The following is an 18,089-nucleotide window of genomic DNA, read 5'->3' as shown; positions in this document are numbered from 1 at the left end:
TATTCCATCGCTGTTTCAATCATGTAAATGCTATCTTGGGGAAGGAAGAGACAGGAGATTCTGCAGATCTCCAAAGAAAAAAGCAAAATCGGCAAAGCAGTCAAAAAAAGTTAAGAGCCAGCATCCATTTGCTTTTGACTCATCGAGTGAATGGCACCTTCTTTACACAGCATCTGGTCTAAGTGGGTTTGGTTGCTCTTTGGCTGGTTTTTAGTACTGGAAACAGATTCAGTTTTGAAAGACACTTTGAAATCGAGTAGCAAACACCAATTCCCCCCAACTTTTTCTCCCCAATCCCCAGTTTGGTCTGAAGGGGCACAATCCTTTTTCTGCTTTAGGTGGGCAAGATTTCTGTGCAAAGACCTTAGAACCGTTTGCCTCATTTATCAGGCAAATTTGGAAAGGAACTACTTTGAACGATAAGGAAGACTACTACGCAGGTTCAAGTCATACTTTTAACACGAGCTTGTTGAAACGTTTAACAATTCCAAAATGAAATTAAACGAGTTTTAACTTTTTTTTTGCCTCTCAAATGCATAAAAATGCAGAGAAAGTTAACAAGGGGGAAAAAAATCTTAAAACGGTAAAAATAAGAAAAACAACTCTTCTTAGGACTAGTCCTTGGATGAGTTACCAGGAAACTGATTCTTCTTTTCTTGACTTCTCGGATGCCAGTCCTGAGGCTAGCGGCCAGCGGTCTCAGTACCTGCTCCGGCCTCCCCCTCGCTCCAGGCGGCTTCCCACGCGGCCTCCGCCCCTTGGGGGCGCCCGCCGGCCGGAGCGGCTGTAAGAATCGCGCGGTGTTGGGCAGCTTCGTTCTACAGACGGCGGCAGCCCGCGCTCCGGCCTACCCACGCGCTCGCGGCCACTCGAGTAGCGCTCGCTGCGGTAGCTGTCGCGGCCGCCGTAGCCGTCGGGAGAGCAGCCGCGGTACTCGTCGTAGCGGCCCCCACCATAAGATGGCGGCGGACCTCGGGCAGGGCCGGCGCCACGCGGGTCCCCGTAGCTGTCGAACGGGTCGCGGTAGGAGGCTCCGCTAGGATGCTCGGAGTAGTCGCGCTCGCGGCCCCCGTAGCCGTCGCGCTCGCAGTAGCCCCTGGAAGGGCATTCATCTCGCGCGCTCGAGTGGCCATAGTCGCGGTAGGTGTAGTCGCGGGGCGAGGGTGCAAAGTCGCGTGGGTCCCGGGCGCTCGGGTAGTCGCGGCTCGAGTAGCTCTCACGGGGCGAGTAGCCCTCGTCGCGCGGGCCCAGGTACGGGTCTCGGCGCGGCGGCGGCAGCTCACGGCGCGGCGGGCCCCCGTAGCCGTCTCGTCCCCGGGAACCCGCCGCTCGCCCGCGAATTCCCGCGCCGCTGCGCGCCGGGCCCGACGGCGCTGCTCTCTTGGGCGGAGGCCCGGCCCGGCGCGGCGGTGGTCCGCGCTTCAGTGGCATAGGGGCCCGCGAAGGTCGCAGGTCGAAATCCCCCGAGTAGCCGCCTTCGTCGGCCGACCCACCCCGGGAGGGAGGGCGCCTCGGGCCGCCGCCGCGGGTCCCGCGCAGGCCCCTCGGGCGGCCTCGGCTGCGGGGAGGCGGGGGCCCGCGCCGGCCGCTCTCGAACACCGGCTTGGTGGCCTGGGCCACCTTGATGGCCTTACCATCCAGGGACTTGCCGTTCATGTCTCGGGCGGCGGCCTTGGCGTCCGCGGGGTTCTCGAAGGTGACGAAGGCGAAGCCTCTGGACTTGGAGGTTTCCCGGTCCTTCATCAGGAGCACCTCGATGATGCGGCCATACTTGCCGAAAGCGGTTTCGAGGCCCTTCTCGTCGGTTTCGAGGTTGAGACCCCCGATGAAGAGCTTCCCTGGACGATCAGCTTCAACCATGTTGGCAGCAGCGACGGCAGCAGCGAGGACTGTGGTGGCGGAGAGCTGAGAGACGGCGCGACGCTGAACTCCCCTGCTGGTTGAGACCGCCTCCTACCGGTCGGGGGCGCTGTGCGCAGGCGGGAGGGCGGAAGGCAGGGCCGGGCGGCCCCTGAGCCACGGGCAACTCCTGGCTGTGATTGGTCGGCAGGTCCGCACCTCAAGCGGGTGTCTCGGGGAGGCGGAAACTGGTTTTGTGACTTCGGTGGTCTCCTCAGCCTCACTCAGCTGGCCCTGGCTTCAGGTGTGGGGCCGGTCCCAGAAGCGCCGCTGAGTTAAAAAGCCGTTAGGGGAAGGAGAAATAAAGTTCCATTGCTCTTAATGAAAAGAATTCCAAGACATTCCAAACCTAGTTACCCAAACGATTTTTAAAACAAACAAACAAACAAACAAACAACCCACCCTCTGGAAAATGAAATTAGTAGTCGTTTAAAAGATTTAGAACTGAGTTTGTATAAAGCTTAGTAATGAGATGCAAGGGTTTATCCCCCTCGCTCCCGCCAAGGGAAGGAGAAGGTGAAACAACAGTGAGAGTCTTATGGATTCATTCCTTTTATTTTTATTTTTATTTTTTGACCTTTTTCTGTTTGGTCTCTCATGTATACGAAAATGGTTTTCACATTTCTTCTGGCCAGTTTGTAAGGTTTAATAGTAACCATGATTATCTCATCTATTTTTCCTCCATTTTCTCACTACTCTTACAGATTGATGTGTCATATTTTTCCTCAGCTGTGGAAGAAGTTTCTTATTCTATGTTCTCTAAGTTTATAAATGTCTTTAATTTGATGCTAAATCTTGGATGTGTGTGTATCCATGTAACCATGACCCACACACATCAAGATGCCTAACATTCCCCTGGCTGGAACTCTCCCACTATATTTTCATCAGAATAGTGCCTTCCTTCCTCACAATTGAGGTCACTGTTTTCTCATCTACCACAAATGGAGTTTGCCTGTCCTTCAGCTTAATATAAATTTACTTTGATAATCATAATGAACTCTTGTGATTTTGCTGATTCACCCAGCATATTTTTGTGGTTCGTCTATGTGGCTAGTCAGATATTGTTAATATTTCTTAAATAGTTCTTTCACATCCTTTCCCCCTCTTTTTGGTGAACATTGGAACATTCATCACTCTGGAGAGTGCCTCTTTCCCAACCCAATCATTTAGGAAACCTGACCCCAAAATATATTTGGATTCCATCTAATTCCATTTGCATTGTTAACATCTCCATACAAGCTGCCACATCTCTGGCAAAAGACACAAACATAGTCTTTGCCTAGGCTTCTTGGTAAAGGGCTTCTAAAGCCCTTAGCATTTCAGGGAAAGAATGCCTTTTGTTATTTCTAGAGGATACTTGATGCCTAAAGATGATGTGATGGTTTGAATGAGAATGAGAATGGCCCTATAGAATGATATTTGAATGCTTACTCACCCGGGGATGGATACTGTTTGAGAAGGATTAGAAGGAGTGGCCTTGTTGGAGCAGTTGTGTCACTGGGTGTGGACTTTAAGGTTTTGAAAACTCAAGCCAGTCCCAGTGTCTTTCTCTCTTTGTCCACCTCCTCCTCCTTCTTCTCCTACCTCCCTCACCCTTTGGCGAAGGATCAGAATGTAGCTGTCACTACTCCAGTGCCATGCCTGTCTGCCTGCACTCTTCAACATTATGATAATGAACTAAACTTTGGAAGCTGTAATCAAATCCCAGTTAAATGCTTTCTTCTATAAGTTACCTTTGTTATAGTGTCTTTTCACAGTAAATGCTGTGTAAGTAAATCATGTAAATGCTGGTGGGGACCTAGATAACTAACCCAGTGATAAGAATCTGAGAACTCTTGTGCTCCTGAGGAGGAAGAAGGGACCAGGGATATACACATACATATATCATTAATGTGTTGCAGTAGAAATATGGACCTGAAAGAATACTTGTTTAGTAGGCTTACCAAGAAGTAAACTCTTTTCCCTTAGAAATAATTTTGGAATATTGTGAAATTATACTAGATTTATATTGTATTGATAGTGTCTTAGACACAGAACTCAACTGACCAATAAAGAGTTATATAGTTATGTTTAGGAGTTCTAAGGCTAGTGTTTTTCCTGCTTGGAAAACCACCACTGTACTTAAAAAGAGGAAAAAGAGCTCTGGGTGCTTGTGTGGAGGTTTGAATGAAAATGGCCCCCATAGATTCATAGGGAGTGGCAATATTGGGAGGTACGAACTTGTTGAAGTGTGTTTCTGAGAGTGGGCTTGGAAATTTTGAAGCTCCAGCCAGACCCAGTGACTCACACTCTCTCTTCCTGCTGCCTGCCCCTTCAGGTGTAAAACTGCAGCATCTCTGCCTATCTGCTACTGTGCTTCCCATAATGCTGACAGTGGACTAAACTCTTGAACTGCTAGCTAGCCCCCAATTAAATGCTTTCCTTTATAACAGTTGTGACCATGGTGTTTCATCACAACAATAAAACCCTAAGACAGGGAGTCTAAGTAAAATGCTGTTTTCCTAGCAGTTATGGAAGAATTTTAACAATGGTTACAGCTCTTATGTGTGGGTTGTTACTGACATCATGACACTCTAGCTAGTCAGTAGCCTAGGTATATGGTTAAGGAGAGGGATAATAAAAACCTGGCCTTTAAGGGGACACCTATATGAATATCTCTATGGGAATTTTGGAAAACTTCAGCACTAAAACAGAACATGTTGCTGTTCATAAGAGGAACTAATTTGGGAATAAGGTATAGTTGTACAGACCTGTGGTCTCTACTTGGGAGGTAGAGGCTGCAGAATTGTGTGTCCCTGGGCATCTGAAAGTGGTCTGGACAACCTTATTCCAAAGAAGGAAAATAAAAAAGGCAAAACTATTTGTAGCTTCAGAGGGTGGCTGGAATTTGCCAGTGGATAAAACTGTGTAGTTGTCCATCCAGTTTTTGAATTGACCCAAATGAGTTGAGGATTATGTTATAGGAAGCCTACTAGAGATGACCACATAGACACAGTTTATGGCCAATTGGAAGTCTTTATTCCAAGTGTCCAGGAATACACTCAGGTTATTTAGGACCTAAGTGTAGTCTTGAGCATTTAGAGCAAAGGCTTTTTAAAGACAAAAACTGCATTGTGGTATCTCACTCTTTGTTCCTGGGGGAGATTTGTGCAAACAGGCAGTTTAACAGAAGCTAAGATAAATTAGCTGGAGCATCATGAATTCAGGTTCCTGGAATAGAGTTTGGTAATTTTCCACTGGATTCTCCCTCAGGGAGATCAAATTGTAGTTAAACCTGAAAGGGTCTCATGTTTGTCTTGCCCTGTCACAATTACAGTAATGCCAAAAAAATGGAGAACACTATATCATTTGTATTGGCGAGATACAAACTACTGTTAAAGACAGTTCTGGGAGTAGAAGAGACAGATTGCCCATGGCTATATGCCATTCCCTGTTGCAGAACAGAGCTGGTAGATAGCACTGATTTGGATCAGAAGTGGTTTCCCCCGTTATTTTACTTATTTTCCTCGTGTTTAAGGTTGAATCTAGAGCCTTGAGCATACTCAGAAAGCCCTCTACCACTCAACTATATTCCTGACCTCTACCAACTTGTCTTGACAGAAAGAGTGAACAGAGCTTTACTTACCCCATAATAGATGCAAATACTAAGAGTGCTAATAAAGAACTAGAATAGAAGACATTACAGCAATGAGGACTTCTAAATTGCATTTCTTCAAGCAAGGAACATTCTTGGATCCCACAGTTACAACAATGCACAGAAATGCTCCTTTAGGAGCAATACTTTCATAGAGATTAGAAACAGGCTCTTCAAAATATATATATATTTATGCTTTAATGGCTTTATTGAGTCCTATCTCAGGAGTAGCAGGCAGTGTTTAGTAAGAGAAAGCTATATTTTTAAAGGAATTAAAAAACTAAATTTTTATTCCTTGTGTGTGTGTGTGTGTGTGTGTGTGTGTGTGTGTGTGTGTGTGTGTCCCTGAAGCTGGAGTTATTGGTGATTACAAGCCGCCTGATATGGGTGCTAGGAATTAAACTTGGTTCCCCTAGAGGAGCAGTATGTTCCCTTAACCACTGAGCCATTCTCCAGCCCACAGCTGTATTTATTGTGGGTAAAAATGGCCTGTGCTGCTTGCAGTGTGTAACCCTACTCTACTTTAACAGGGGTGGACTTGGACAGGGTGTTTGCTAGTCTAATATTCTGATTGAGATCTAGTCCTGCATAGGAGTTAAAAAGGGAGAGACTTTAGGTGTGACTAGTAGGATGAATAGTAAATAGGGATAAAGGAAGGAAGAAATGGATTCTGCATTTTTGATTGGGGCCTCCAGAAAAACTGAGATGGATTACTGGGCAGTGAGAACTTTATTAAAAGTCATTGAAGCCATGGACACACAGACAGAGAATACCCAGCCTACTGGGTGCTCTGATGAGACTTTAGGCCCAGTGCCAGAAATGGACACCATGACAGGGTCTCTGACGAGGATCAGGCTCCTGTGTCAGAAGAGAGAGCATCTTTTTATTTATACTCTTTAAGGATAGGGTAAGGGTTACAGTAGCAGCCTGCAGCCAAGTTCTACGGTTTCTATGCAGGATGAGGGTGGCATGATAATCGAACATCAATACCCTTAGGTGTTAACTCACGTCATGTTTGCAGTGTCTCAGTGGGATGCCTGCCCCTCAGTGAGCTGGGGAGAGCTGCTGTAAAGCAGACACTCACATTACTTTCTGTTAGGATTTAGGGTGGGGAAATCCTGTACCATCCTAACACCCTGAAAGAGGTGTGGAGCAAGATATTTCATCGAAAGACGACATGAAACCAGAGAGGAAGCCATGTGCTCTGGAGACCACGCACAGGGCCACATGTGAACTGGCAAACAGGAGTGGCTACAGATTTTCTAGACCTGTGAGCCTTATGGCTTTCTCTGTGCCCCAAGTTCACAGAGGATGAAGAGAGCAGCACTTCTTATGCTTGAAATTTAGTTCCGAAAGCCGTAAAACACCCACCACACAATTCTTCTTACCCATTTTAGGTATAAAGCCCAGTTGTGTTAAGTGCATCCACATTGTGTGTACTTTTGAGAACTCTACCTGACAAAACCAGTCTGTCAAACAACTTCTGACTCCTGACACCCCCTGCCTCTGGCAATTCCATTTTACTTTAATACATTTGACTACTGAGCACTAATTACTCGAACAATATAGAATAAAACTCTTTACATATTTCTCTTAGTCCACATATGTTTGGGTTCTATCAGGGAACAATACTCATTCAATGTTGAGATATCAAGTCTGCCTGCTTGTAGGGAAGTAGCTTACACCTTTTCCCTCCTTAATTTATTTATACATTTTACCTCCTCATCGAAGTCCTCCTCTTCCCAATCTTCCCCTCACAAACCTCTCCCCCATCCTCTCCTCTCCCTTTCTCCCCTGAGAAGGGAAACCCACATCCCAGGGGCCAACCAAGCCTGGCACATCAAGTCAGTGCAGGACTAGGCACATCCTCTCTAACTGAGGCCACACAAGGCAGCCCAGTAAGGGAAACAGGATCCACAGGCATGTAACAGAGCCAGCCCCTGCTCCAGTTGTTGGGAGACCTCTGTGAAGACCATATTTGTCTTCATGGCATATTTGTTACAGAGGGCCTGGGTCCAGCCCATATGCGCTCTTTGGTTAGTGGTTCATTCTCTGGGTGCCCAAAATGTCCATGTTAGTTGACTTTGTTGGTCTTCTTGTGGAGTTCCCATCCCCTTCAGGTCCCTCAGTTCCTCCCCTTACTTACTCTCCCACAAGAGTCCCTGAGCTCTTCTTATGTTTGACTTTGAGTCTCTGCATCCTTTCCTGTCAGCTTCTGGGTGGAGCCTCTCAAAGGACAGCTATGCTAGGCCCCTGTCTGCAAGCATAGCAGAGTATCATTGATAGTGTAAGGGTTTTGTTTTTGTAAGTAGGATGGGTCTCAAGTTGGGCCAACCATTGGTTAGCCATTCCCTCAGTCTCTGTTCTATCTTTGTCCCTGCATGTCTTGTAGGTGGACACATTTTGAGTCAAAAGTTTTGTAGGTGGGTTGCTGCCCTTATACCTCCACTGGGAGTCCTGCCTGGCTACAAGAGGTGGCTACTTCATACTCCATATCTTTCACTGCTAGGAGTCTCAGTGAGAAACTCCTTCATAGACTCCCTGGAGCACCCCTCCCGCCACAGCTGCTGCCAATTTCTGTTAACTAGGCCGGGCCTCTGTCCCTAGCTCTCCCTATGCCTGATCCCCCTTCCCCTCCTCATCCCCTCTCTTCTAGTTCCCTCCTTCCATCTGTCTGCAATGACCATTTTATTTCCCCGTTTGAGAGATTCAAGCCTTGGCCTCCTTGTTATGAGCATCTCTGTGAAGTGTAGCATGGGGTCCTGTACTTTATGAATATTATCCACTATAAACAAGTTCTACCATGCGTGTCCTTTTGGCCGGGTTACCTCACTCAGGCTGTTTTCTAGTTTCATCCACTTGTCTGCAAATTTCATGATGTTATTGATTTTAATAGCTGAATAGTATCCCATTGTGTAAATGAACCACATTTTCTTTTCCCCCCATTTTTATTGGTTATTTTACTTTTTGACATTTTAAATGTTATCCCCCTTCCCAGTTTCCCCTCCACAAACCTCCTATCCTCTCTCACTCCCCCTGCCTCTATGAGGGCGCTCCCCCACCTCCCACCCACTCCTGCTTCAGTGCCCTAGCATTCCCCTACTCTGGATCATCAAGCCCCCACAGGACCAAGGGCTCCCCTCCTCGTGATGCTCAGTAAGGCAATCCTCTGCTACATATCCAGCTGGAGCCATGGGTTCCCCCATGTGTACTCTTTGAACCACATTTTCTTTATTCAGTTGAGGGACATCTGGGTCGTTTCCAGTTTCTGGCTTCTATGAATAAAGCTGCTATGAACATAGTGGAGCAAGTATCCTTGTGGGATGATGGAGAGTATCTGTTGGGTATATGTTTAGAAGAGGTATAGGCGGGTTTTGAGACAGAACTATTCCCAGTTTTCTGAGAAGCCGGCAAATTGATTTCCAGAGTGGCTGTACAAGTTTGCATCCCCACCAGGAATGGGGAAGTGTTCTCCTTTAGTTATGATCTTAGCCACTCTCATGGGTAGAAGGCAGAATCTCAAGAGTTTTAATTTGCGTTTTCCTGATGAGTAAGGATGTTGAAACACTTAAATATTTCTCAGCGATTAGAGATTCCTTTGTTGAGAACAATTGGGTCATTTGGTTTGTTGGTGTCCACCTTCTTGAGTTCTTTATATATGTTGGATATTAGCCCTCTAGCAGATGTAGGGTTGTGGAAGAGCTTTTCCTATTCTGTAGGCTATTGTTTGGCCTATTGATGGTGGTTTCACACTTTTTTAAATTTTTTATTTTTTACAGTCTAGTAGTTACCCTCCTCCCAGTTCACCCTCCCACATTTCCTCATCCCATTCTTCCTCCCCCTGTCACCAAGAGGATATCCCACCCCTCCCACTCCTACCCTGCCAGGCCTCCCCACTGCCTGGGGTTAGGAACATTTTCTCTGAGGTCAGACTAGGCGGTCCTCTGTATATGTGTTGGGGGGATCGTACTGGCTGCTGGGTGCTACTTGTTTGGTGGCTCAGTGTCTGAGAGATAGATCTCAGGGGCCTGGGTTAATTAAGACTGCTGGTCTTCCTATGGGGTCACCCTCCTCCTCAGCTTCTTTCAGCCTTTCCGTAATTCAATCATAGGGGTCCCTAACTTCAGACCATTGGTTGGGTGTATCTATCTGCATCTGTCTTAGTCAGCTGCTTTGTTAGGCCTCTTGGACAGTCATGATAGGTTCCTGACTGTAAGTACATCATAGAATCTTCAATGGACTTCCTTTCCCTCAGGCTCTTCTCCATTTTTGTCCCTGCACTTCTTTTAGACAGGAACAATTCTGGGTCAGAGTTTTTGACTATGGGCAACCCCATCCTTCTACTTGATGCCCTGTTTTTTCTACTGGAGATGGACTCTGAATTCCCTCTCCCCATTGTTGGGCATTTCATCTAAGATCCTCTCCTTGGAGTCCTGAGAGTGTCTCACCTCCTAGGTCTCTGGTACATTTTAGAGGGTCTCTCCTCCCAACCCCCAAGGTTGCCTGTTTCCATTCTTCTGGCCCTCAGGGCTTCTCTCCTGTCCCTGGCCCTAATATCTGATTATGTTCCCCTTTTTCTCTCCCTCTCCCCTCTGGAAGCCAGGTCCTCTGCCTCCAGTGATTGTTTTCTTCTCCCTCCCAAGTGGGACTGAAGCATCCTCACTTCGGCCCTTTAGCTTTTGGGTCTGAGTTACTTCACTCAGGGTATTTTCTAGTTCCATAATTTGCCTGCAAAACTCATTATGTCCTTGTTCTTAATAGCTGAATAATATTCCATTGTGTAAATGAACCATGTTTTCTGTATCCATTCTTCTGTCATGGGACATCTGGGTTGTTTCCAGCTTCTGGAGATTCTAAGGCCACCATGAACACAGTGAAACATGTGCCCTTGTGGTATGGTGGAGCATCTTTTGAGTATATGCCCAGGAGTAGTATAGCTGTGTCTTCAGGTAGATCTATTTCCAGAGTGGTTGTAGCAGCTTGCAATCCTACCAGCAATGGAGGAGTGTTCCTCTTTCTCCATATTTCTGCCAAGTTTGATCTTAGCCATTCTGATTGGTGTAAAGTGGAACCTTAGGGTACTTCTGATTCACATTTTTTGCTCACTAAGGACTTTGAACAATTAAGTGCTTCCAGACCATTTGAGATTCCTGTTGTGAATTCTGTTTAACTCTATACCCCATTTTTAAAATTGGGTTGTTTGGTTTTTTTTTTTTTGGAGGTTAGCTTCTATCCAACATATATGTCTCCAATATATATATATACCTCAGGATCTTTTTTCCCCATTTTTATTAAATTGAGTATTTTTTATTTACATTTCAAATGTTATTCCCTTTCCTAGTTTCCTGTCCATCAGCCCCCAGCCCCTCCCCCTCCCCTTCTGTATGGGAGTTCCCTTCCCCATCCACTCCCCATTACTGCCCCCCCCACAATCCCCTACACTGGGGGTCCAACCTTGGCAGGACAAAGGGCTTCCCCTTCCATTGGTGCCCCAACAAGGCCATTCACTGCTACATATGCAGTGGAGCCCAGGGTCAGTCCATGTATATAGTCTTTGGGTAGTGTTTTAGTCCCTGCAAGCTCTGATTGGTTGGCATTGTTGTTCTTGTGGGGTTGCAAACCCCTTCAGCTCTTTCAGTCCTTTCTCTAATTCTTCCAACGGGGGTCCTGTTCTCAGTTCAGTGGTTTGTTGCTAGCATTCACCTCTGTATTTGACATGGTCTGGCTGTGACTCTCAGGAGAGATCTACATCCGGTTCCTGTCAGCCTGCACTTCTTAGCTTCATCCATCTTATCTAGTTTGGGTGGCTGTATATGTATGGGCCCCATGTAGGGCAGGCTCTGAATGGGTTTTCCTTCAGTTTCTGCTCTAAACTTTGCCTCCCTATCCCCTACTATGGATATTTTTGTTCACCTTTTAAAGAAGGAGTAAAGCATCCGCATTTTGGTCATCCTTGAGTTTCATGTGGTCCGTGCATTGCATCTAGGGTAATTTGAGCATTTGGGCTAATATCCACTTATCAATGAGTGCATACCATGTGTGTTTTTCTGTGATTGGGTTACCACACTCAGGATGATATTTTCTAGTTCCATCCATTTGCCTATGAATTTCATGGGGTCATTGTTTTTAATAGCTGAGTAGTATTCCATTGTGTAGATGTACCACATTTTCTGTATCCATTCCTCTGTTGAAGGGCATCTAGGATCTTTCCAGCTTCTGACTATTATAAATAAAGCTGCTATGAACATAGTTCAGCATGTGTCTTTGTTGTATGTTAGAGCATCTTTTGGGTATATGCCCAGGAGAGGTATAGCTGGATCCTCAGGTAGTGCAATGTCCAATTTTTAAACCCAGGATCTTTTTTTTTTGTTTGTTTAAATTTTATTTCTTTTTATTGACACTCGCTCCACATTTTTAACACAGAGGTCATTTTGAAAGTCTATTCTATTTGGTAAATGGTTGTATATAGTCACATACCATTCAGCTGGATTACATTTGCTGATTGAGTCCATAATCTTAATTTTCTTTTTTAGTTAAAGTTAGCATCTAGAATAGTGGGTTTTCTTCATAGAAAACATCATACTTTTTCTCATTTCTTCCCCCCCTCAGAGGTGGTCTATCCCCCCCAAAGTAGACTTCCTTCCTTTTTTCACGTCACATGTATGTCCCCCTCCATTCTTCCCCTTGAGGTCTCTTCTGCCCTGTGTTGGCGTTTCCAGGCAGCTTAGCGTTAGCCAGAGTCACTTTGGAAGAGAGAACCTCTATTGAGAAAATGCCTCCTGGCCCCTCCAGAGTGGCCCTGTGGTTCATTTTCTTGATTGATGATTGATGTGGGAGAGTCTAGCTCACTGTGGGCAGTGCCAGTCCCTGACTGTAGTCCTGGGTATAAAAGAAAGCAGGCTGTGTAAGCCTGCAGGAGCAAAGCCATACACAGCACCCATTCATGACTTCTACATCAGTGCCTGCCTCCAGGGTCCTGCTCTACTTGATTTCCTGCCCTGACTTCCCTCAGTACTGAATGTCACCTGAGATTTGTAAGCTGAAATTTCTCATCTCATCTCACGTGTGCGTGCGCACACACACACACACAATTTTTATTTACTGTTTATTTATTAAACTTAGAAATTAGTAAATTTAGTATTTAGTATTTAGTTTTTACAGTTCTTCCTATAATCTAGATATTATTCCTCTCTCTGATATGTAGTTCATAAAACACTTTCTCTTACTCTGTGTTTTGTCTTTTTAGCCTGTTTCTTTGGCTGGTCAGAAGTTTTAAATTCCACTTGTCAATTCTTTGAGTTACTTCCTGTGCTACTGACATTTTTCAGGGTCTTCTCTCATGCTTATTTCTTGAAATATCTTTACCTATGTTTTCCTCTAGCAGTTTTAGAGTCATAGGTGTCATATTAACATCTTTGATCCATCGTGAATTTATGTTTTTGCAGGGTGTGTGTGTGTGTGTGTGTGTGTGTGTGTGTGTGAGAGAGAGAGAGAGAGAGAGAGAGAGAGAGAGAGAGAGAGAGATCGAGAGAGAGATCTAGTTCCATTTTGTACGTGTGGAAAGTCACTTTTCTGAGTACCATTTGTTAAAGAGGTTGACTTTTCTCTAATGTAAGCATTTGACATCTTGGTTGACAAAGGTGACTTGAGCTGTGCAAGTCTACTTCTGGTCCTCCGCTGTGTTCCCTGGGTTTCTGTGTCTGCTTCTGTGCCGGTACAACGCTGCTGGTTTGTCTCTATTGCTCTGTAACTAACTTGAGCTCAGGCGCTGTGCTGCTTCCAGCTCTGCCTCTTCTGCTTTGGACAGCTTTGACTTTTCAGTGACTTCCGGATGAGTTCTCGGATTTTTTTTCTCGCTCTGTAAAGAATGCTATTGGTATTTTTATGGAGATTGCACCGAGCTTGTAGATCACTTTGGTAATTTCATCATTTTCACAATATTCTCTCTTCTCATCTGCGAGCATGGGAAGTCTTTTCTTTTTTTTTTTTTTATTAAATTAGGTATTTCTTATTTACATTTCGAGTGTTATTCCCTTTCCAGGTTTCCGGGCAAACATCCCCCTAATCCCTCCCCCTCCCCTTCTTTATGGGTGTTCCCCTCGCCATCATCCCCCCATTGCCGCCCTCCCCCCAACAGTCACGTTCACTGGGGGTTCAGTCTTAGCAGGACCAAGGGCTTCCCCTTCCCCTGGTGATCTTACTAGGATATTCATTGCTACCTATGGGGTCAGAGTCCAGGGTCAGTCCATGTATAATTAGTCCCTGGAAGTTCTGGTTGCTTGGCATTGTTGTTCATAAGAACCCCAGGATTTTTTTTTTTTGTACTCATTTCTTCTCAGATTTCCAACATTTTTTTTTTTATTAACTTGAGTATTTCTTATATACATTTCGAGTGTTATTCCCTTTCCCGGTTTCCGGGCAAACATCCCCCTCCCCCCTCCCCTTCTTTATGGGTGTTCCCCTCCCCATCCTCCCCCCCTTGCCACCCTCTCCCCAACAATCACGTTCACAGGGGGTTCAGTCTTAGCAGGACCCAGGGCTTCCCCTTCCACTGGTGCTCTTACTAGGATATTCATTGCTACCTATGAGGTCAGAGTCCAGGGTCAGTCCATGTATAGTCTTTGGGTAGTGGCTTAGTTCCTGGAAGCTCTGGTTGGTTGGCATTGTTGTTCATACAGGGTCTCGAGCCCCTTCAAGCTCTTCCAGTCCTTTCTCTGATTCCTTCAAGGGAGGGGTCCTATTCTCAGTTCAGTGAACCCCAGGATCTTTTTTTTTTTAATGAATGAGAAATTTATTTCTTAATGTATATACAGCAATGTTTTTATTTATGCATTGTAGATTTATTTATTTATTTTTATTTTTTTTATTTTTTTTATTAACTTGAGTATTTCTTATATACATTTCAAGTGTTATTCTCTTTCCCGGTTTCCAGGCAAACATCCCCCTCCCCCCTCCCCTTTCTTATGGGTGTTCCCCTCCCAACCCTCCCCCCATTGCCGCCCTCCCCCCATAGTCTAGTTCACTGGGGGTTCAGTCTTAGCAGGACCCAGGGCTTCCCCTTCCACTGGTGCTCTTACTAGGATATTCATTGCTACCTATGGGGTCAGAGTCCAGGGTCAGTCCATGTATAGTATTTAGGTAGTGGCTTAGTCCCTGGAAGCTCTGGTTGCTTGACATTGTTGTACTTTTGGGGTCTCGAGCCCCTTCAAGCTCTTCCAGTTCTTTCTCTGATTCCTTCAACGGGGGACCTATTCTCAGTTCAGTGGTTTGCTGCTGGCATTCGCCTCTGTATTTGCTGTATTCTGGCTGTGTCTCTCAGGAGCGATCTACATCCGGCTCCTGTCGGTCTGCACTTCTTTGCTTCATCCATCTTGTCTAATTGGGTGGCTGTATATGTATGGGCCACATGTGGGGCAGGCTCTGAATTGGTGTTCCTTCTGTGTCTGTTTTAATCTTTGCCTCTCCCTTCCCTGCCAAGGGTATTCTTTTTCCTCATTTAAAGAAGGAGTGAAGCATTCACATTTTGATCATCCGTCTTGAGTTTCGTTTGTTCTAGGGATCTAGGGTAATTCAAGCATTTGGGCTAAAAGCCACTTATCAATGAGTGCATACCATGTATGTCTTTCTGTGATTGGGTTAGCTCACTCAGGATGATATTTTCCAGTTCCAACCATTTGCCTACGAATTTCATAAAGACATTGTTTTTGATAGCTGAGTAATATTCCATTGTGTAGATGTACAACATTTTCTGTATCCATTCCTCTGTTGAAGGGCATCTGGGTTCTTTCCATTTTCTGGCTATTATAAATAAGGCTGCGATGAACATAGTGGAGCACGTGTCTCTTTTATATGTTGAGGCATCTTTTGGGTATATGTGCAAGAGAGGTATAGCTGGATCCTCAGGCAGTTCAATGTCCAATTATCTGAGGAACCTCCAGACTGATTTCCAGAATGGTTTTACCAGTCTGCAATCCCACCAACAATGGAGGAGTGTTCCTCTTTCTCCACATCCTCGCCAGCATCTGCTGTCACCTGAGTTTTTGATCTTAGCCATTCTCACTGGTGTGAGGTGAAATCTCAGGGTTGTTTTGATTTGCATTTCCCTTATGACTAAAGATGTTGAACATTTCTTTAGATGTTTCTCAGCCATTCGGCATTCCTCAGCTGTGAATTCTTTGTTTAGCTCTGAGCCCCATTTTTTAATAGGGTTATTTGTCTCCCTGCGGTCTAACTTCTTGAGTTCTTTGTATATTTTGGATATAAGGCCTCTATCTGTTGTAGGATTGGTAAAGATCTTTTCCCAATCTGTTGGTTGCCGTTTTGTCCTAACCACCGTGTCCTTTGCCTTACAGAAGCTTTGCAGTTTTATGAGATCCCATTTGTCGATTCTTGATCTTAGCGCATAAGCCATTGGTGTTTTGTTCAGGAAATTTTTTCCAGTGCCCATGTGTTCCAGATGCTTCCCTAGTTTTTCTTCTATTAGTTTGAGTGTGTCTGGTTTGATGTGGAGGTCCTTGATCCACTTGGACTTAAGCTTTGTACAGGGTGATAAGGATGGATCGATCTGCATTCTTCTACATGTTGCCCTCCAGTTGAACCAGCACCATTTGCTGAAAATGCTATCTTTTTTCCATTGGATGGTTTTGGCTCCTTTGTCAAAAATCAAGTGACCATAGGTGTGTGGGTTCATTTCTGGGTCTTCAATTCTATTCCATTGGTCTATCTGTCTGTCTCTGTACCAATACCATGCAGTTTTTATCACTATTGCTCTGTAATACTGCTTGAGTTCAGGGATAGTGATTCCCCCTGAAGTACTTTTAGTGTTGAGGATAGCTTTGGCTATCCTGGGTTTTTTGTTATTCCAGATGAATTTGCAAATTGTTCTGTCTAACTCTTTGAAGAATTGGATTGGTATTTTGATGGGGATTGCATTGAATCTGTAGATTGCTTTTGGTAAAATGGCCATTTTTACTATATTAATCCTGCCAATCCATGAGCATGGGAGATCTTTCCATCTTCTGAGGTCTTCTTCAATTTCTTTCCTCAGTGTCTTGAAGTTCTTATTGTACAGATCTTTTACTTGCTTGGTTAAAGTCACACCGAGGTACTTTATATTATTTGGGTCTATTTTGAAGGGTGTCGTTTCTCTAATTTCTTTCTCGGCTTGTTTCTCTTTTGTATAGAGGAAGGCAACTGATTTATTTGAGTTAATTTTATACCCAGCCACTTTGCTGAAGTTGTTTATCAGCTTTAGTAGTTCTCTGGTGGAACTTTTGGGATCACTTAAATATACTATCATATCATCTGCAAATAGTGATATTTTGACTTCTTCTTTTCCGATCTGTATCCCCTTGACCTCCTTTTGTTGTCTGATTGCTGTGGCTAGAACTTCAAGAACTATATTGAATAAGTAGGGAGAGAGTGGGCAGCCTTGTCTAGTCCCTGATTTTAGTGGGATTGCTTCAAGTTTCTCTCCCTTTAGTTTAATGTTAGCAACTGGTTTGCTGTATATGGCTTTTACTATGTTTAGGTATGGGCCTTGAATTCCTATTCTTTCCAGGACTTTTATCATGAAGGGGTGTTGAATTTTGTCAAATGTTTTCTCAGCATCTAATGAAATGATCATGTGGTTCTGTTCTTTCAGTTTGTTTATATAATGGATCACGTTGATGGTTTTCCGTATATTAAACCATCCCTGCATGCCTGGGATGAAGCCTACTTGATCATGGTGGATGATTGTTTTGATGTGCTCTTGAATTCGGTTTGCCAGAATTTTATTGAGTATTTTTGCGTCGATATTCATAAGGGAAATTGGTCTGAAGTTCTCTTTCTTTGTTGTGTCTTTGTGTGGTTTAGGTATAAGAGTAATTGTGGCTTCGAAGAAGGAATTCGGTAGGGCTCCATCTGTTTCAATTTTGTGGAATAGTTTGGATAATATTGGTATGAGGTCTTCTATGAAGGTTTGATAGAATTCTGCACTAAACCCGTCTGGACCTGGGCTCTTTTTGGTTGGGAGACCTTTAATGACTGCTTCTATTTCCTTAGGAGTTATGGGGTTGTTTAACTGGTTTATCTGTTCCTGATTTAACTTCGATACCTGGTATCTGTCTAGGAAATTGTCCATTTCCTGAAGATTTTCAAGTTTTGTTGAATATAGGTTTTTATAGTAAGATCTGATGATTTTTTGAATTTCCTCTGAATCTGTTGTTATGTCTCCCTTTTCATTTCTGATTTTGTTAATTTGGACGCACTCTCTGTGTCCTCTCGTTAGTCTGGCTAAGGGTTTATCTATCTTGTTGATTTTCTCAAAGAACCAACTTTTGGTTCTGTTGATTCTTTCTATGGTCCTTTTTGTTTCTACTTGGTTGATTTCAGCTCTGAGTTTGATTATTTCCTGCCTTCTACTCCTCCTGGGTGTATTTGCTTCTTTTTGTTCTAGAGCTTTTAGGTGTGCTGTCAAGCTGCTGACGTATGCTCTTTCCTGTTTCTTTCTGCAGGCACTTAGCGCTATAGTTTTCCTCTTAGCACAGCTTTCATTGTGTCCCATAAGTTTGGG

At 44.6% G+C, this 18,089-nt stretch overlaps 1 protein-coding gene across 1 annotated transcript; it reads right to left on the bottom strand.

Annotated features, from left to right (window-relative positions):
- Window positions 1-443: 443 nt before the first annotated feature.
- Window positions 444-1,925, bottom strand: Rbmxl2 (Rbmx like 2). Its single transcript, NM_001402566.1, has one exon. The coding sequence runs from the start codon at window positions 1,858-1,860 to the stop codon at window positions 700-702; it is 1,161 nt and encodes a 386-aa protein (NP_001389495.1). The 5' UTR covers window positions 1,861-1,925; the 3' UTR covers window positions 444-699.
- Between the last annotated feature and the right edge of the window lie 16,164 nt (window positions 1,926-18,089).

Source organism: Rattus norvegicus, chromosome 1, assembly GCF_021556685.1.
Source record: "Rattus norvegicus strain SHRSP/BbbUtx chromosome 1, alternate assembly SHRSP_T2T, whole genome shotgun sequence".
Taxonomy (NCBI): Eukaryota; Metazoa; Chordata; class Mammalia; order Rodentia; family Muridae; genus Rattus; species Rattus norvegicus.
This window is presented reverse-complemented; position numbering and strand designations above follow the sequence as displayed.

Bases quoted from the DNA above. Each gene is read 5' to 3' on its own strand.
- Rbmxl2 (NM_001402566.1), bottom strand. From the start codon at position 1,860: ATGGTTGAAGCTGATCGTCCAGGGAAGCTCTTCATCGGGGGTCTCAAC.